This window comes from Anas platyrhynchos, chromosome 6 (genome assembly GCF_047663525.1).
Source record: "Anas platyrhynchos isolate ZD024472 breed Pekin duck chromosome 6, IASCAAS_PekinDuck_T2T, whole genome shotgun sequence".
NCBI lineage: Eukaryota > Metazoa > Chordata > Aves > Anseriformes > Anatidae > Anas > Anas platyrhynchos.
This window is the reverse complement of record NC_092592.1, coordinates 22,712,501-22,733,080: the sequence shown is the minus strand read 5'-3', so window position 1 is coordinate 22,733,080 and position 20,580 is coordinate 22,712,501. Positions and strand designations below refer to the sequence as shown.

General features: G+C 42.5%; 1 protein-coding gene across 1 annotated transcript; it reads left to right on the top strand.

The window, feature by feature from the left end:
* The first annotated feature begins 1,699 nt into the window (after positions 1-1,699).
* Positions 1,700-8,412, top strand: LOC106017909 (bone morphogenetic protein 2). Its single transcript, XM_021274278.4, has 4 exons — positions 1,700-2,643; positions 3,403-3,519; positions 4,724-4,925; positions 6,577-8,412. The coding sequence occupies exons 1-4, from the start codon at positions 2,155-2,157 to the stop codon at positions 7,020-7,022; spliced, it is 1,254 nt and encodes a 417-aa protein (XP_021129953.3). The 5' UTR covers positions 1,700-2,154; the 3' UTR covers positions 7,023-8,412.
* Positions 8,413-20,580: the final 12,168 nt, after the last annotated feature.

Here is a 20,580-nt window from a genome sequence, read left to right as displayed (position 1 = left end):
CCCTGCCTGCAAAAGCCACAGGGAAGACTGCAGTGCATTACACTATGCTCAGGGAATGGAAAATTACCCTTTTTATCCAGAAAGAAGAGATTATTTTGAGTCACTAAACCAGGAACTAAAGAACCTGGACAGAGAAATGTCAGGCAGCTGTGCTGAGAAAAATACAACTTTCAAGCTGTTTTATCCACTAGTTATGAAAATTAAATACTGGTAGCTTAAGGGGGAGAAGGGAGTATATTCAGAGCCGAGCTCTTCATTTCTGGATGGCAGGGTTGGACTTGCATTTAAATCCAAACCAACCTGCTAAGGCTCTGAAATATGCAACAAAGACTTCTGAGTAAACTTTGCTCTGCCCACTAACAATACACAGGATAACCATGCTGTTTCAGTACTGACGTCCCATATTAATTGTAATGTCATCAAAGATGAAACAACAGGCCACATAATAAATCCCACTGCTCTTACCCATAAACTATGCCTGAAAGTCAGACAATTTTGAACTCTGCAGACCCTCCAAGCTGTTTATCCAGTCGCTTGAGAGAGGGAGAAGGGAAAACAATGCCAATGATGAAATCTTTAGAGAATCCACCTATAATTTTGTCATTAACTATCTATCATAGTTCCCTACAGATTCCCCACTTTTCCCAGGCTCCCAGAGCCACACTGCTCACAACATGTAAGCTGAGAAAACGTACTATTTTTATGATACAGTATAGGGAGGTTGAAGCCTTGCACTAATTGCAAACTAGTATGTAGTATCATCAGTGGAGCTATGACCAACTCCTCTATAAGGCTTACATAAGTGGTGAGTCACACAGTCTTACGAAAGAATAGGGAGCGAGGCTTTCATTATGTTGTTTGCCTAATCAGAAATGTGAAAATAAAAGAACACAGCACTCAGTGGGTTATCTTTGGCTAACAGTAGGCTGGAATTTCTGCAGTTGCACTACTATGATTGAGGCATTTCATTGTTTGTGGTCCCAGCTTATATTAAACAGAGAGGATTTTTTCATAAATCTTTGCCTCTAGGGCAGAGTTAAGGTTGTTTGGGAACCCTAGCTATGCGTTTCCAGGCATTAATGTCTAGAAGCAGCACCACGGGAGTAGAAATGGAGGTACGTGCCTAGGGAGGATACTAGGAGTAAATGAAGAGGCCCAAGGGCAGGGTAGGGTTTGTGAGGATGAGCATGTAAAGAAGCAGTGGAGTGGAAGCTCAACTATTAGGATGACTGAAAAATGGTCTAGTGATGATTTCTAGTCTTTTTTCCGTGCTCTCAGGCAAGTAGCTGCAATTTCAACCACCCCTGCTGTTACCCATGAGCCAAGATACCTACAGACCACAGAAGACAACTGGAGAGTTCTGAGGATGGAAGTTGGCCGTATCTTTTCGTGCAGCAACAGCACTCTTTAAACTGGCCTGATTAACCCATTGCTGCTTCTCATTTTCTGCTGTCAATCCTCTGCACTTCATGTGGTGAACTGGACCAGCAAGCTGGTCTCCTGGTAGAAAATAAATAAATAAATAAAGCGTAGCAACAATATCTTTTTTTTTTTTTTTTTTCCCCAAACATTTGGCTGCAGCAATAGCTGGAGACTGGGAGGAGTGACAGCAGGAAGGAGGCCAGAGCTGAAGAGCCACACCACGAAGTGGCTCGGGAGCTTCAGAGCACCAAAAGGTGAGCGTAGCAGAGCTGTTTGAACAGTCCAGGTTGTAACTCTTTTATTATCATTATTTTAAATGGGTAATTCGGGAGTGGGTGGGGAGCCCACTTAGCGCACCTACAGCCTCTTTGACACCTCCTTCCCCCGTGGGCCCAGATGCTTGCTCAGTGCCAGCGCTCCCGTCCCACGTAGCCTAAGCAGGGGAGGCCGGGCCTCTCCCCCTGCCCCATGCCCTTCCTCTCCTTTCTGCCTGGAAGGGGAGCAATGGCCCTGGCGGCTCAACCAGGGCCGGCAGCGCAGGGCGAGCCCTCAGCGAGGTAAAAGCGCCCCGTGGCAGGCGCTGGGCGGGCTCGGGCTGCCCGTGCCGAGGGCGGGGGGGAAGCAGCGCTGCGGGCGGGCGGCCCTGCACCGCTACCGCCCCCGGGGCCGTGCCCCGCGGAGCCGTTCGGGGCCTCGACGGCCCGGGCGAGGCGTGGGGCCCGTCCGCCGGCCATGGCGGGCCCTCGGCCGTGGCTGGGCTTGGCCTGGCTGCTGGGCATGGCGGCGGCGAGCGCCCTGCCCCTGGGCGCCGGGCCGCGGGACGAGGTGCAGGCGGCGGCGCTGCAGCGGCTGCGGGAGGTGTTCGACATCGAGGAGCTGCCCCCCGACGTGCTGCCCCGCAAGAAGCCGCCGCAGTTCATGGTGGATCTCTTCAACAAGGTGGCCGACGCCAACGGCATCACCCGCGCCCCCGGCCTGCTGGAGGGCAACGTGGTGCGGAGCTTCGAGGACCGAGGGGGGCCGGGGGCGGCGGGGGGCGGCGGGGCCGTGGCCTTAGGGGCGCCCTGGGAAGGGTCTAGCGAGGGGCGGCTGCACCAGCAGCGCTTCTACTTCGACATCAGCGCCATCGAGAGGGGCGAGCAGATGCTGAAGGCCGAGTTCCGAGTGTTCAAGCTGAAGAGGAAGCGGGTGGCCAGGTCCGAGGGGCAGCACTTCTGCAAGGTAAGTGGGGAGGCGACCGGCCGGTTACGCGTTCACACGGGTTTTTGTCGTTAATGGTACTAGAAGAAAACGAGAAAGGGACGGAGAGCGAAACCACTTACTGCTTTATTTTTATTAGATTATTGTCCTCAGTGCACAATGATGCTTTCTCTTTGCCTCAAGCATGCGAAGAAGTAGCTACAGGGGTTTGGCTTGGCGCTGTTCTGGCCTTTGGTCCCTGTGGCAGTCAGCTATCCCTAAAGATGCCCTTATCAGACCTATCTCAAACCACACCATGCTTTTCTGGGGTTAGGTATTTTGAAATTCGCATGGAAATTTGACTGCTTGCCTTTTAAAATACTGCTACTAGTCAGAGCAGTATAGGATTCATGGGAAGATAGGGTTTTATAAAGGACTCTGACAGTGAGTGTATCTGTACCTTTGGCAAAGGGCAAATTCAGACTTTTTGCAAACCTGAGGGCCAGGGTGCAGAGTAAGGGAAGATTTTACAGTATCAGATGTTCAAAAGAGAAATGGGATAATCAGGTTCTTCTTCTGTAGTGTCAAACATTCCAGTAATTGCTTTAAACAGTCCAGTGTCCTGCCTCTGTACACACCCCAAAGTAGGTGCATCCACTGATACTTGTTTTTCTGTTGAACTATCTAACGAGAACTTTTTGGTATGATGTGACAAAAAACATATAATCTTGATCCTTCTTGATTTGCTGGAAAAACAATTACTGTCACCTCTTACTGTAATATTTTATTGTTCTTTTCAAGGTGGAATTGTATGAACTCTTGGAGGGTGGAAGTAAGCCACAAAAAAAACATCTCATTGCATCAAGATTATTGTCTCTGTACACAGAAGGCTGGGAAGTATTCAACGTCACGCAGACAGTAAGCAGAGATTTCTGTCATCCATTTTAGTTCTAAATCATCTGCTACAGCAGCAGTCAGCTCATAACTCCAGCATTGCCTTCAGTGCTGGGTTCTGTGCTCGATTCAAACTGAAGGACAGCAGCAGGGGGGATGCTTTCTTTCTGTCTACACTCAAAAGCACACGTGGTGCTGCCTGGATTAAAGAAGTGTTCATTTGCTGCTAGCACCACAGAGATGATGAGAATTGAGTAACCCAAACCTGGTCAATAGGAGGGACATCAGGCCAAACACATCAGTGTGATTAAAGCATCTTAGTCCTTAGGCTGTCAAAGGAGATGGCATTGATTGTGGGATAAGAGTAGGTTTTAATTTCTTTTTTTTTTTTTTTTTTTTTTAATCCTTGTCAAATTATTGTAGAGCAGAAGTGCAGTGTACTTTAACATTGTGTTTCTGGAATTTATCATGCTTTTATGTTTTTGTTTTAACTTTTTCTGAAGAATTCAGTAATTGCTAGTTTGAAGATTTATATATATATCCTTAAGCTATATCGATATTTAAATGCTTTTCCATAGTAAAAACACAAACAAGGTTTAAAATAGTTTCTCGGGTTTAATTCTGTACTCTGACCATGGTTTTAGTTGCCTAAGCTTTATAATAAGACTGAACAGCATGCTAGGATGATTCATTTGAGTTGCATCTTAGTTTGTAATAGCTTTTCTTGAGAATGGCCTGGCCTTATCTATTAGGCTGTAACTGTAGCATTTAGATGAATTAGATGAAGTTAATTTGCTTGATTTCTTCAAATGCCATGTTTGTGTTAAGATTTAAATGAGTTTTAATAGTATGAAAAGTCTGGAGAGTTCATATTATTCTGTTATTAAGATTACTAGGGAAAATAAGGTTCTGGCTAAAGTCAGAGGATTTATTTCAATGTTAATTTTAACTCCTAGACTCATCTATTCAGTAGTAAATTTCCCTAAAACTAATTATTTTCATATAAATGCAGCTATGGAGAATGTATATGGTATTTTTAAATGCTGAATTATTGGTTTAAATATTTAACTCGATTCAGCCTTTACTATACAGTTACCTCACTTACATGATAATATATGTTCTTACACTCCCATAGCCTGTTCCCTTTTCTTAATACAAATGATCCTTAATCATAATGCGGTAGTAAGATTATTGAAACAATATTTTCTCATTTTGTTTTCATTACCAGGTTTCCAAGTGGGTCGGAAACAGAAACTCCAACCATGGCTTTTTGATAACTGCAACACATACATTCAGCAATAAAATTGAGCACAACCTGGTTACATTTGCAAAGAGCCAGGGCAATTTGCAGGAGAGTAGAAATGCTCTCCTTGTCCTCTTCACCAACAGTAATAAACGAAGGTCCTCCAGCTTTGTACCCTCTTCCACAAGTAAGTTTACTCTGTTTCAGTATATGAGCTGTTATCGACTGTTACCTTCTGTTGCCTCATGTATACCACATCTCAGTATTTATGCTCAGGGTTGATCTTGGTGGAAGTTCATCTTTATCACTGATCAGAGTTTGCTTTGATAGTTCTTGCTTGTAGTTCACCTGACATAACTTTTAAGTCAACTCTACTCAAGTTGTGTTTTCAGGAAATACTCAAAGCCTAGAGGGAACTTGGTTTATTTTGTCTGTAGAGAGGTGGAAGTTCTTGCTCTTTTATAAGCATTATTTATTTTACCTTTGTGGTGAAGTTTGCACGAAAATTGTAGTTTTTGGCTTAGGCTGAAAAAACTCATTGACCTGGAAAACTGTGAAAATGCTGGTAAAGCAACTGTTAGACAGTTATTAAGTGCAGTTTTCAAGGATAGAAGAGGTTGTTAGGTAAGCAATTTAAACCTTTCTGTCCTTGGCTTGGTTTTTAAGCACCTGTTTAACTTCATTGACTAATTAGCATTGTGACTAAGGGCTTTTTTTCATCAAAGACAACACCCTCATTCCTTCAATTACAAAACACTAGTCTTACCTCTCCCGCTGGTCTTCTAGTAAAACCATCTAAGGCTGTGTTTTATAGTCTGAGATAAATGCGAGGAGCAAAATCTGGAAGGAGGAGGAAAAAAACTATTCTGTTTTGGGTTTGGAGGGTCTGTTTGGTAAATCATCACATTTGCACATCAAAAAGAAAGTAGGTAGGACTTGTGTCAACATTAAGAACTAGAAGGTGAAACAGATACCAAAAAGAAATAGGCTGGCCTGTTCATTTTTGTTTTCAACAGGAAATTACTGTAGTGCAATTCTAAATCCCAATTTAATCAATATCAACCTCTGTTGTATGTGATACTATGCCAGAATCGAAAAACCGATTACTATTTTTCAATGAGAAAACTCTGTAAACCTACCTGTTGTTTGAGATCAGTGCATCTACAAAGATTTGTTCTAGCAGCCTATATGTCAGTGGTTTTCAGCCTGTGTTTATGGGTCTTGAGGTCACCATGAATATTTATCAGAGGTTCTCAGAAGATACCTTAAGAAAACAAACCAATTGTCATGGAGCTACATTCTCTAGCAGAGTTCTGTAAGCCTAGTTTTATTTTTTCAGATCTGAAAATTGAAGAAAAAAGATTTTCAAAAATACTGCCTTACAGAAAAGCAGTGTTTTGCAAGTGTGTGGGTAGTTACTGGGAGAACACCAAAGAGAGAAAACACCTGTGATCTCCACCCTTTGTTATCACTTCTAACCACGTGTGATGTAGGAGTAGCCATACAAAGGCCATTAATGCCATTCTGACCACAAATAGCCCTGAAAGGGGCCTGTGGAGTTTAGAGAATATAAACTTCAGTGAGCTTTTATGTTTCTGTTGAATTGAGGCCTTTTAGGCCACAAAAGGAACAAAGATTCGGCAGTTTCTGAAATGTGTCTGAAGTGGCAATTGAATACACACATCTTCCAGTACTTTCACAATTGGTATCATTTTAAAATCTGCTCTGAAGACCTTGATGTAAATTTCTGAAATAGATTTTCTTGCAGAATGCTGTGCTTAAACAATAAATGAACTTACTGTGAAAAAGATTAACATACAACTTCCTTTCTGAACCAGAGCTGAACCCTGCCAAAGATGACACTTTGTTAGGTGTGCCTCATGAACCTCAGATCATTGAAAACAGCAATGCAAGCAGGAGCAGGGGACCTCGGGCTGCAGCAGTGTCTTCCACCAAAAGCCACGTAACAGCATGTCATCGAAGGGAACTCTACGTTGACTTCCATGCTATTGGCTGGTCAGGATGGATTATTTACCCGAGTGGATACAATGCATTTTACTGCAGAGGATCTTGTCTTTTCCCTTTGGGGGAAAGTCAAAATGCAACAAATCATGCCACTGTGCAGTCCATAGTCCATACACTTAAACTGTCTCAAGATGTCAGCACACCTTGCTGTGTTCCGGATGAACTGAAATCCCTCAATCTCCTCTACTTTGATGACAAAGAGAATGTGGTCCTTAAAAATTACAAAGACATGGTGGCGACAAGGTGTGGTTGTCATTAACAGAACTTTTTTTGGTACATATTTGGCATGCACTTGGATTCAGTTTCCCATTTGCCACTGAAGATACCAAGGTAAATGGTGTTTCAGATTATGGGTCATGAGAGCCGGAAGCTCACAAGTGCTTCAAACCCTCCTTCTCTCTCCGTGGCAGTGCAGAAAGGAGTTTAATACTGGCTTTCCAAGAGCTATCAGCTTCCAGTGACTATGCTGACCTGCATGGAAAGCTCTGTGCCTGTAAACCAGAGGGAACTATTAGAAACAAGAAATTGCTATGTGAAAGAGTCCGAACACATTAAGAGAGTATTCAAGTTAAGATCCTGTTCTATATGTTGAGGCCCTGAATATCCTAAGAAGTAGTAGGTATGTTAGCCTGCCTCAATCCACTGTGGAGGTGCAAGTCTCTTAGTAACACGACCGTATTTAGCTTTGGCTGTTCATGATCCAGTGGAGATGTATGTTCCTGCACAGAACTTTGAGGATAAGTGTTTGCCCAGAGCTAACCTCAGAGGCCTTTTCTGAGTAATGCATAAACTACAGATGGTAATGCACTTCTTCCCCCTTTTCCATCTGCAGTTCTGCCAAATGCAGGGACCTCCTTGTAAGTCCTTCTGGGACTTGCTAGTGCTAGGCAATCCAAGGGAAACAGGTCAGTATATATCTGGGCATCAGCAAACTTGGCTTCTGACTCAGTGCCACAGCTCTGTATGATGGAGGGTCAACCAGTCCCATTCTGAGTCAAAATTCTGCCACCATGGTTTGCTGTGGCTGTTAGGCTCTCTGGCAGCAGACGCTGCCCTTGAGTGTGCATTGTACAGTGAGTGACTGTACAATGGGGTCATAAGCTTGGGCTGGAACTTCTCTCGTTCAGTTGGATGGAGAAAAAAAAAAAAGAAAAAAAGACCAAACTTTGGAGGTCTGAGAACATGCTGGATGCTGCCCTGGTCTTGTGCCAAAGGCAAGTTTGATGGAACATACTCAGCTGATTCCCTTCCATTCTTCCTTAGAGCATAGGACACAGGCTTAGAAGGGGTTCCCTGCGGACTTCAAGTCTTGCTACTACTTAATTCAGGCAAACAAGCAACCTGTTGCAGTTCTTCAGTCAACTCATTGAGTTGTAACTTATGCCTGTTCAAGCTTCTTGTCTCTATTATTCCTTGACGGAGGCCAACATCTCACAGAACTTGGGTAGGAACTTCATGGAGAATATTTTTACTCCAATGTGGTACATGTTAAAAAAATAACATAAAATATTTATGTGTTTTTTCTTTCTGTAAATACTGATGTCTGTAATTAAGAAAATTATTTTATTAAAAAAAATACTTGGTGTATATTAACTTAATCTGTAATACAAAACATTAATTTTCAAATAAAATTATGCAGTGTAACATTGCATTTGTGTGTGTGTGTGTCTATGCTGTATTTGAACCACCTTCCCAAAGTCAAATACTTTGCCAGAAGAGAGGATGTTCTCAGCGGCCTCAATGGACACTGAATGAAGACCTCGGTCTCCATGTCAGGAGCAGAACAAATAAGCAGAATAGAAGCATTTCCCTTCAGGCAGGATGCAGTAGTTATTTCTGAAGAGAAATTTGCATTGGAGCTTCTTGTAATTTTCACTTTAGTTAGGTGCAGAGATTAAAGTTCTTCAGGGTTCTTCACATGTGGTGTGCCTTAAGCAGGTCTTGACCTTCATACCTTGAGATTCTTTCGATTTTCTTGGTCTGTAAGACCTTATTTGTGGGTATGTTGTGATACCTTGTGATGCCTTTATTAATATTTCAGTAAGTTAGAAAGCTAAGATGAAATAAATGCTGTTATTCACAGATTATAATATATGTATGTGAAGGCTGTACCCAGTATGTGTAGACCAGGCATGTACTTACCAGAACTACAGCCTGGAATGGGTGGGGTAGGGAGCCCTGAGCAAGACGAGAATTTAGAAAGGATGGCATGCATGAGTCAGTGTGGAGAGAAGGGTTTTCTCCTGCCTAGTTACTTCTGTTAATAAAAGATCACAGAGGCTGTTGTAAATGACCAGCAGAGCTTAGATACTGATGTCAGAACAGCTCTGAGAGTAACCTAAAGCAGAACTGCTCTGAGAACAGCAGTTAAGGCAAATGTGCTCAGTCCAGAATAGAACAGGCAGTGAAGCATTCAGGAAGCTCATTTCTGTTGGGGACAAAAGGCTTGATTCCCCCAAGGCAAGGGAAATAAGCTGTGATGATGGGATTTCTGTGTTTCCCTCCAGCAGACTATGGGATGAACTATGCATGTGTGAGCTGTATGGTGTAGGTGCAGGGAGTCCAGTGGACTCCCTTTAACCACAAAAGTATCTGTGGCATTTTAAGTTTTTAAGAACTATACCTTGGGAGTGGGAAAATACACCTATAGTGAGAGTCTAGACAAAGGCGTTTCTGAATGGTGACTTCAGCTGATGTAATCTTTGCTCATTTTAGTAGAGACCCTAGGAACTAAGGCCAGCAGTTTTCACTGCCAAGTAACAGTGGGAGAACGGCCGTATTTGGAACAGACTGGCTGGGACAGCTTCGCATACAACGTACTCCAGTCTTCTATCTGTAACTTGACAAATGTTTACAGAACCATAAGCTGCATAGCAGCTGCATCTTTCACTGGCCATCTCAGAGAATTACCCATATTTTTCTAGGATATCTTAATGGGTTTCCTTGTGTTTTAGATGCCAGGAAAAAAAAAGGCAAATTTTCCATTGAAACACAGGTAAAATTAATAAAGAAATTATGGCCACACTGAATATTAGTTAATGCAGTGCTGTACCACAATAGGTTAAATATGCACAGTCAAGCTAGGAGAGCTCAGTAGTTTTGCACACATTAAATTATTATTTTTTTCTGCGCCACTCAACATAGTCTCATTATGCCCCATTAAACCCTGATAATTAAAACAAAATATATTGGAATTGTTTATCCTGGACTTTGTAAGGAAATGAGGTTCATAATAATGCCAGGGGAAAAAATTTACACTGCACCGGAACTTGTAATTAGAATAACAATTAAGCATAAGTATTCTGCTGCTTTTTTTAAAAAAAATATTTATTTATTTATTTATTTATTTATTTATTTATTTTTGAATAAGGATGCCTTTTCTTGATATTGGTCAACAGAAATAAATAAGAATTCTGGAAAAGAAATGCAACAAGCAGAACATGGCATGTTTAGGTGGCGTGCCAAAAAGCAACAGCTAGGGGTTCGAAGGGAATGTAGCTAGTCTTCAGAATGGACTGTCTGAAGCAGGGCTGGTGGCACAGATTGTGTTGTTACTTCACATTCCATCACTGCAGCACCAAGAGACAGCAAGATTGGGAGCAAATTCTCTGATAAACACTGTACCAGTACTGATGAGGAGCATTATCTGGCCCTGACAAGCTCACCTTGTAGAGAGACGAAACAAAACAGAATGACTGCAGGTTTTATATGCAGGGTGATACACCTCAGACAACCAAATTCAGAGAGATGCAGAGGATCCCCTGCATCTCCCTGCAATGAAGGAGTGAGATCCTTGCAGCATCTCCACTGCCACCAACTCCAGGCCTCACCAAAGGCACGGTGACAGCACACGTAGGGCTGTCTGCACTGGTTCAGCTGGTGGCTGGAAGCGGGGTCCCCATTTTGCCATTCTGGTCGTGTATCCAGCTCTACAGCTTGAGGTTTGCTGGCTTAGGTCTCTGTCAGGCCATGGGCATCTGTATCCTCTCAGTTGCACAACATCAGTGTGATTCTCCTCTGGTAAATAACACAACTTGTGTTCTACTCCCCCAGGCACATGAAAAGCGGGATTTCAGAGGCAGAAAGAGACTATGAGATCCATTTCTGAGACGATGGCTAGGAAGAAAATGCAACCACATGCTAAAGCTGCAGGGTTACACTTGATGCCGTGACACAGAGGATGTCCCAGGTTTGGAACTGGAGGTCCAGGTGAGTGAGGTGCACACAGTCACGTTCATTATTGTATGGGGTGTGGAGCACACCAAACCCAGCCCAATCACCTCTGCGATGGGATGTTAAGCAGGATCTGGGTGTGTTCTGGGGGCGAGAATGGTAAAGAGCAGAAATCTATAAGAGATCAGATTTCTATGGTGCACTGTAGATCAAGTGGTTCTACAAGTGGGATTTCTGTGGTGCTCTTGTCATGAGGAATAGAGGAAGGTGCTTCTTGGCACTGAAGCAAGGAAGAGGTACGCTATGCTGGGGGTGTCCTGTGGCTGTGATGCAGAAGGGATTGGCCTGGAGGAACTGGTCAGGAGTGGTTTCCTTTGTGATTTGTTTTCAGATAACTGAACTGTGCCTGGCCCGAGGAAACTGGAGCACAGGGGTGCTGTAAGCAGCTGCTAGGCCTCTGCTCTGCGGGCCTTTAAAATGATATGAGGCACCCAGTTAGGAGTGTGCTGAGTTGTCTCTGCTTTACCTGGGGAATTTACTATGGGCCCATTCTCCTTGTAGGAAAAGTGACATTTATGTGTTTTACTTAAAAGATCTCCAGAAGTAGTACATGGTTCATAGTCCTGGAGCTTGTCTCCTGAAAGGAGAGGAGCAGAGCTGGGTGCCTGGGCTTTCCCACAGGTACTGAACGCTCCAGACCATCTCCAATCCAGCTCCAGCTGCTTTAAGATCACATGTGCACCGTCTGCAAATACATACATGCAAATACTTCACATGTGGATTCCTCTTTATACACACCCATGCGTATATTGCACTCCTGTTTGTACAGAGGCAGCCTTCCTCCTGGTTCATGAACCAGGATGGTGCTACTTATCTGTAAGTGAGGTGGGGTGCTCAGGGCTAATTTGAGAACATTGCCACTTCCAAGGGAAGCATTTCAATGGCTTTGAAGAAACATATGTCACACCTAGGCCATTTCTCCCCTTCTGGTGTTGAGTGTAGCTCACCTTCAAGGAGAGTAGTTAGCAGGTGTGAAATGACCTGTTGTGAATGAGACAATTGTGCCTTAAAGCAGCTAATTGAATGTTTTCTTTCTTCTTACTGGCTTTATTGCTAGAAGCTATTCAGAGAACAAGAAGGACTGCTAACTTCTTGTTGTCACAAGGATGCGTGCAGTTATAGATTCATGCAGATATTAACTGCCCTAATTCAAAGCTAGATCACAGCCTGTTTTAGTTGTTGAAAACAAAAGCTTTGCGTCTAAGTGGGAAAATGACCTGTTTCTGAGAACTGATGGACCTTTAACTGAAACCGTGATTTGGAGATGCTGTAAATCCTAGTCTCATAACACAAAACAGTGTTATGGCATAAGTCGCAGTATATTGGTTCAAATGCGCTCACAGAAATCGTGTGTGGTTAACTTTGAACTATCAGGTTAGACAGAATCGTCGGGCAGTGTAAAACCAGTGTCTATAGGTGCAAGTCAGTATAGGTTCTGTTCCGTGTCTTCCAGGTAGCTTGAAAGGAGTCATTTGTTCTCTCTCAGGTGCAAGACTTTGCATTTTTTGAACTCTGCGTGGTGCTTGTTGCTTCCCATCCCGAGTAACTGTACATTTCCTAAATGCGGTATTTAGTTTTAACACTGGGTTTTGACAGAGTTTCTCTGCTTATTTTCTTACAAAGATTTTGTCTTGTTAAAAACAAACAAAAAAATAAACAAACCCCACTTTTCTTTTAAGATTATGGCAATGCAAAACCATTTCCAAATTCTCAAGACTATAGAAATCCACTGTTCCTGAGTGAACCTATTTACATTTACGCATTACCCTGGGAATTTCACACAGGTTGGCTTGGTAATTGCCTAGCTTGTGAAATGAAAGTAGTTGACTTATTTTATTTTCAGTTGGTACTGTACAATTATGCAAAATTTTGCTCTGTTTTTCTGGTGGAAAATGGGTCAGCAAATCATAATACATCCATATCACTTCTGAGATGTCCTGAGGTCTCCTAGGATTATTTCTCCCAGAATATAATAATCTCCTGCTTCCAAATATCATTTATAGTTATTATTGTAGTAAGTCTTTCTGACTCACAACAGTACATTTTGTGAGATGCTGCATTTTCAGCCTTTTTTTTACACTCTTAGAGTAGAACCCAAGACTGATTTCCAATTGGTACAACACTGGCAACAAGCAGCCCCCAAGTGATGTTTTCAAACAGGGTTTAGAGCCTTGGGAGCTCAAAATTGCTGTGCAGGTGGATGGGAGTCAGAGGTTGCACTCCGTGTCCATTTCCAGTTGCCCACCAGCTCCCTCCTCTGGAGGATGCTGCAACCAGTGATGTACTACACATGAGGCAGGCCCACGGCCACCAAGTTCCCATCTGGTTCCTCCAAAAGGTTTACAGACGTGTACAGAAGCAGCTCAGAAGCTGTTTCAAAGACAGCAGTCTTTGGTGAGTGGACAGGACAGAGCATGGCGTGGAGTCACACCCCAGGGCACCACTGGCTTTGTGACTCACTGCTCACTGCTTTCCTCCTGGGCGCAGGTACCTGAGGCGGTTCAGGGTCAAGCAGTCAAATCAGCTGCCATAATTTTTGCTTGACAAAAAGTTAAAGAAGCATTTTACACATTGAAATGTTTCAGAGTTTCATAATAATTTATTTTTATTTTAACAACATTATTTTTACATTTGTAATTTGAAGCGATTTTAGCGTTTTCTTCGTTGCAAGTGCCTTTTGGACATTTTCAAAAGTTTTATGATTTTTGGAACAAAATGTCAAAAGAGCTTTTTTTTTTTTTTGCTTTTTTTTTTTTCTGTGAACAGTTTCAGTGTTCAAAGATCAACATTAAATCTTCAAAAAAATATTTTGAGCAGGTTTCTTCTAGTTTTGGGCTGCAAAAGAGATGTGTTCTGACATTTGTGATTGCAAATCAAATGTACCTGTAACATGTAAATGTAAACTTTGAAAATATAATGCAATTTGCTCAGGATAGGCCAAGAAAATAAACCTAAATTTCAATAAATAAACCTAAATAAACTCCAGAGAATGCCAGCAGTCAGGCAGTGTAAATAAATTGATTAACAGAAAGACTGTGGCCATTCCACTTCTCTTGTTTCTCTGATGACAGCTCATACATATATCACTTTCTTCTTGAGCAAGGCCTGCCATAGGTACAAGAAGTCCATCAGCTGCCCAGAGCTTTGTGCTTCTCAAGGTTACCCAGCCTTGCCTTTTTCACCACACACTGTCTTCAGATCAGGACATTTTGGTAACTTCTGTGTGCTATTTATCTATACATATGACCACAAAGACAACCTCTTTCATTGATAGGTAGTGACCTTGCAAGTACCATGATGTGTGATAACTTGTTCTTGTTTAAAGCTCTGCCTGAAGCCTTTCAGACTTACTTCTTATGTAGACCAAGTCCTACAAAGTGCCTGAAACTGTTAAAGGACCTGGATTTTAGGGTAAGAAACTGAGACAGAGGGCACAGAAGGGCTGGAGGGAGGGCTTTGTGGTCCTGATTTAAGAAAATATGTTGGGAAAGATAAGATTCATTACACTAGAGCTGAAAGATGGCATGGATGGTCTCAAGCTGAATTTTTTTTGGAATGCTCTAGGACCCTGCCTCTAAATTTTGCATGGCACTGCATTGCCTAATTCATAAGCTCGAAGAACAAATTATGATTTCCTCCTTTCCTTCATTCATGTAATATTCAGCTTATTTAAATGTTTCCATCTCATTCTTTGAATCAACAAACCTCTGGATATCAGTGAATACCATTATCAGTGTTGCAGCAATGCCTTTCATTAGAAATGTTCTAGTGCAGAGCATCCAGATCATTGGAAGTAACTCCAGAGGGATTTGGATGGAGAAAGGCCTAGTCCTAGTTTCCCATGAAATCAACTACTAAGTATTAGAGCAGGAATGAACTTGGCTTGAATTTAAGAATGGTCAGAAGGGTAGGGCTGAAGGACTGAGGAGGTGTTACATATAAACTGTTACCCATCCATCATGAGAAGAAGAAAAAGGGGGAGAGGAATTTCATCGAATAAGCACACAGGTTTACCTTGTTGATATTGAAATGAAGATTTGGCTTTATCCCACTTGGCGAGGAACAAGGCCATGACAGCAGCATAATACCTATCTAAGTATCATAAACACAGTGCTGGACCATCTCCATACTAACCTAGAGATCTAAGGCAAGGTTATTCTGCCAGAAGCCCAATTTTCCTGTCCTGTTCACACAAGGAGTCATGGAGAAGTAAAGAGACCATGTCTCTGGAAAGATGCTTTCAGGTTTTTAGAAATCACAGATAATTTCCTGACAATAGTTATCATCTTTGAAAAGCAGGTATTTGTTTTATGGGCTTTACATGGATCAGGATATATTTAAGAACATTATATTTCTGTTCCTAAAAGTGCTTCCTTTAAACAAAGCAGGAATAAACAATAGTATGAGTGATGTATATATAGGTCAAGGGCCAGTTCTTTCCAAACATCTGAATAATTCCAGATACACTATCAAGTCCATGGTAAAATAAGGACACGTGTCTTTCAATTTTTAACTCTGACCTCCATAGCTTTCAACCTTCTATTAGTTCTGTGTACCTTTTGGGCAATAGGAAATCACTTTTCTGCCTTTGACCAGGGTAATTAGTATCAATAATGATGTCATCCATATTTGCGTAAAATCTGTTGAATTTTAAAAAACATTGGATTCTGGCAAGCCAGAGCAGCAGCTTCTAGGAAAAATAAAATGAAATGAAATGAAATGAAATGAAATGAAATGAAATGAAATAAAATAAAATAAAATAAAATAAAATAAAATAAAATAAAATAAAATAAAATAAAATAAAATAAAATAAAATAAATACAGTTTCTAAAGGCAAGGTCAAACAATTAAGATACTGACTTACACACTCTGAGTCCACTGCTCTCTTCTGCAGTATTTGTCCATTATGGACAACTTGAGGAAATTGTCAGTCTTTCTGTACCTCATTTTCCTACCTTCAAGTATTGCTACTACTTTTTTTTCAGTCTTATAGCTGCTCCCTTGGAAGTCTTTTCTCACAAATCTTGATTAGAAGGTTCATTTTAGTGGGAAAGAGCACATCTGGGAAGAAGTATCTTCATATGACATGTTTACTAAACAAAAAACAAAAACAAAAACAAAAACAAAAAACAGACAATCCCCTTGAAAAATAGTGTTGTTTTGCCTCAACAACTCCTGGAATAGTTCCAGCCTTTACTGAGTCACTTCAAACAGTAACAAGCACAGGGACCAGGCACAGGTTGGATGAAGGCACAGCCCCACATAGAGAACTGTTGCTATTGAATGGGCCTCCTGGTAGACGAATCATCTGTTCCTCTAGAGATGCCTCAGAGTATTTTATAGTTCTCTGTGGAGTGCGAGGGCAAAACATGCCTTCTGCATGTTTTTATGGTGCTGGCCATGGGGTATAGTTCTGGGCAGCACTGAAAGGCAGTGCACAGTTCTCTCAGACACAGTAATGGCATGGAGGAGGGAGGGATAGGAGAAGGTGTGATAATGTTGGTGTGACCAGCGTTGAATGAGTATAATACTAGTGGAGACATAAACCAAGCAGGTCATGGGATCAGGCCTGGCGCACTGTATGACTTCTCAGTGGTATGGAATTGTAGCTAGTAACTTTCCCTCCCTTCCGCTTCCTCTGACATGTCCTGAAATTTCCATCTGAGTCCATTGATTGCTCAATCCTGTCCCACGCCTTGATTAGAGACTTTCCACTTCTGGGTTGCATGTTCCCATATCTAAGGATCATGTAGTTTTGGTCCAGACTGAAGCTCTCAAATGAGACAAAATATATCCATCATATGTACTCCCCATTAGAGGGGAAAAAAAGAAAAAGAAAAAGAAAAAGAAAAAGAAAAAAGGTTACTTTCATTATAAGTGGGACCAGGAATGTAAAAGTTCAATTACCAGAATGCATTTGCTTTGTACATTTTAAACCTGCTGTAGCTAGTATAACGGGCACATGCAGTTCGGTGTAATTGCTGCTTTCCAGCTTGGCCTAATTGATGCTCTGATTTGCAGTCACCTACCTTTACACGAGCCTATGTTTCATTACATTTTACCCTTGCTCCCGAAATCCTAAAATCCCCATGGGAAGAAATAGATTACAGCAACACAGAGCTTGTGTGTGTGAACTGACAATTCTTTCTCCCCTATACTTTTCTTCATCTACATGTGAACAATGAAAACACAGTGGGCTGACTAAGGGATGTATTTGTTACACTCAAATGCTCCTTATTTAGGCAGGCATAACTCTTCTTGAACTCAGCAGGAGTTTTACTTAAACTCTGAATGAAAACTGCACTGGGATAAAATCAGCTCAGAGATATTTTAATAACCTAATTGGGATGTTTATGTTACAAAACTGTGTTATTCAGTCTCTAGTCATAACTAGAAAGAAAGTTACTTGCTGAAGAATGTGTTGGTATTTTCCATGGAGAATGATTTAAATAAAACCTTTTGAAATATGGAAATCTGCTTTAGCTTTAAATAAGCATTTCAATCATAATTTTTAAAGAAAAAAAAACACCTAATGTCTCCTGCAGCTTTGATTTCAAACACGTCACATTCTTCATTAAAGCAATCATTGTTAAAACAGAGGGACATAAAGCAACATAGGATTTATTCCTTCATTAAACTGATGATCCGTATATGAAGCCAATTAACATTATGAGTCTGGTGAACATCAAGTGTAAAGAGGTTACAGAAAATTAAAAGCAGTCACCTTGGTCTTTAGATAAAGAAAGAACACTTTTACATTATAAATTATAAGAGTGTCCAAGCGGGACAAATCGGCAAATTTGGTTAATTGGAAAATACATTTTACTGCACATGAATTAGGGTAAAATAACCTTTTAGCTGCTAGCTTTTTTTGTGGTCAGGTATTGAGAATCATGGGAAAGGAAGTGTTTGGACATGGAAAGACAAGAGAGCCATTTCATCAAACTTGAGCCATTCAGACTTTCTTGAGTGTTACGAATGATCCCCTCAAAGCTGAGAGCTCCGAAGGAAAACGTCCATTCAGTTCCTGCGTATCTCAGCCCAGTGCTAGGTTTTACTGTCACGGGAGGAAATTGAGAACAGATGTGTTTGTGTGAGCAGCACACGAGCAGTTTTACTTTAAGACAGGCACAATCACCAAAACATCCATCCAGAATTATACCGGGCTTCTCCTTGCAGACCTGTTACCTAATACTGACACTGGCAATGACGACAGTGATGATAAGTGCGAAAGCATGGGACAGACTTTAACAACTTTGCAAAGAAAAGCTTTTCTGCCTGAAATACAGTAGCTCACCTCTGTGTTATTTCATGCTTCGGATTGCTTTTAATGCTGCCCCTTGGTAGCTAGGAGCGAGGAGCTACCAGAGGAACGCTGCCCACGACTCGAAGCGATTTCTGGTTATTTTCGGGGGTCCCAGCATGGCAGGAAAGCCTCTATAAAGGGGGGCACGGAGAGAGGCAGCGACGGCGCTGACAGCGCTCCTGCCCGCGGAGAAGGGGCTCTCCTCGTGCTACACCCCGGCGGGCCGGGCTGAGCCGTGCCGAACCGTGCCGGGCCGGACAATGCCGGGCAGGACAATGCTGGGCCGGACAATGCCGGGCCGTGCCATGCCGTGCAGTGCCGGACAGTGCCGTGCCGAGCCGAGCCGAGCCGGGCGCGGAGCTCTCCCGGGTGCTGAACCGCGCCGCAGCCGCCGCCTCCGGGCTCCGGCCGCCGGCGAACGGCAGAGCCCAGCCTCCGAAGCGGCAACTTTTAATTATCGTCAACCCCGCGCCTCGTGCATTAAAATTAAAGAGGCACCGAGGTGGCGAGAGGTGGGGGATTTCATATTGCTTGGTTATCTCCTTGTTTTGCAGCTGCTGCTCCTTGGGAGAAAGTTGAGCCGACCGACTCCCGGTCCTCCTGCTTCTATTTAAAAAGCAGCACTTGGAGCACTTCCCCGGGCTCCATTTCCCCCTCGCTGCCTCCCGTAATGCGCTGAACTTGCAGGCTTCAAACTGCGGGAGAAAGTGAGTCTTGGAGCCAAAAGAGCAATGCAGCCCCCTGACTAGAGCAAGGCCTAAGAGTGCCATAATGAAGTTATTATTATTTTATTAGGGGTTCTTATGATAAAACACTCACTTTCACTCTCTCCACGACGTCAGAGAAAGGAAAAGGCTTGTCTGTCTCTGTGCAAAGGGATCCTGCGGTACTGGCCCTGCATGGATATTAAAGGCTGGGATGCAGAGACTGGCAGGGGAGATCCAGGCGGTACCTCTGGGTTATGTTCTTCTTTTTAAGGTTAATTGACCTAAAGCATGTGCTGCTATTTTAAGGAGTGTGGTCGGATTCAGAACATTGGTCTTGCGTGGTGCTGCTGTAAAAGCCGGCTCGATTCGTATCAGACTTTGCAGTTCAGAGACTTGCCTGGATGGTAAGTCAATAATATTTGTTGTCAAACAGAGATTTCCCTAAAAGCCCTTATGTATGTGTATACATATAAATATATATAAGCATGTATGAATGTAACTTTCTAAACCTATTACTGTTATGCTAAAATTGTAGGTGAATGGGTAAGATAAGATCAGATCTGTTTGGCTCTCTGGATTTGCCTTGTTTTGCTAAAATAATTCTTTACAAGACTGAATCGTAATTTCAGCTTGGCTATACATTAGGGAGATCTGTCTATGCCTAGTGTGACAGGCAGATAGAGCAGGTGATATTTCTAGGCTTATTAGTGTTTATTTAATGAGATCATATATGCTGAATAACTTTCCAAAGACATCGTCTCTTTAAAATCTCTATCTATTTCTGCACCTGTATCGTCTGTATCCATCTCCTTTGCTCTGGTATGAACGTGCTACATCTTTAAACTCCCATCAGATCTAAGAGAGCCTGTGTAGATTTGCTCGCCCTTCCTGCACAGAACATTACAATGTTTATAAAATATTAAATTTGTGTAGTCTGCCGGAGAAGCAATTGTTCCAAAATAAAATCAGCAGTCTAGACGAAACATAGACACCAGAACTTATCAACAGTTGTCTGACTTACATCTTCTGATGCATCTTGAGTGGGTCATAATACCAACTTTATTTTCAGTGGTGCATAAATTAATTACACGCATTTAATAACCAAAATATCATTATATTCCCCCTTTAATATCATAAAGGCTTTACGCCAGGGAAGCACTTAATGTGCAGGGGGCCATAACAGGCTATTATCCTTGTGTAATGCTATTACAGAACCAATTATGCGCCATTATACTTGCTTTTTTTGCAGTTTATGTGATTTGATCCAATCCCGCGTCCCTGACTTGAAAATTTCATCTGGGTACTTTAAAGTCTAATTTTCACCCGGGCTGAGGCAAGGGCCATCTCTCTCCGCTGAGCCTATGTCTCGGATGCATTTTAAAAGTAATTGCAAAGGGTCCCGCCGCATATCATTTGCAGACGGGAAGCGAGCATAAATCCAGAGACCCCTCGCTGTGAACAAAATCAAACTTTGCTGCCGTACGATCGCTTGGAAAGGCAAGGCGTGTGCAGAGCGGCCCCCCAAAACCCATCCAGCGGCAATTAGCCGCCGCTTTGTCAGCGCCGGGGTC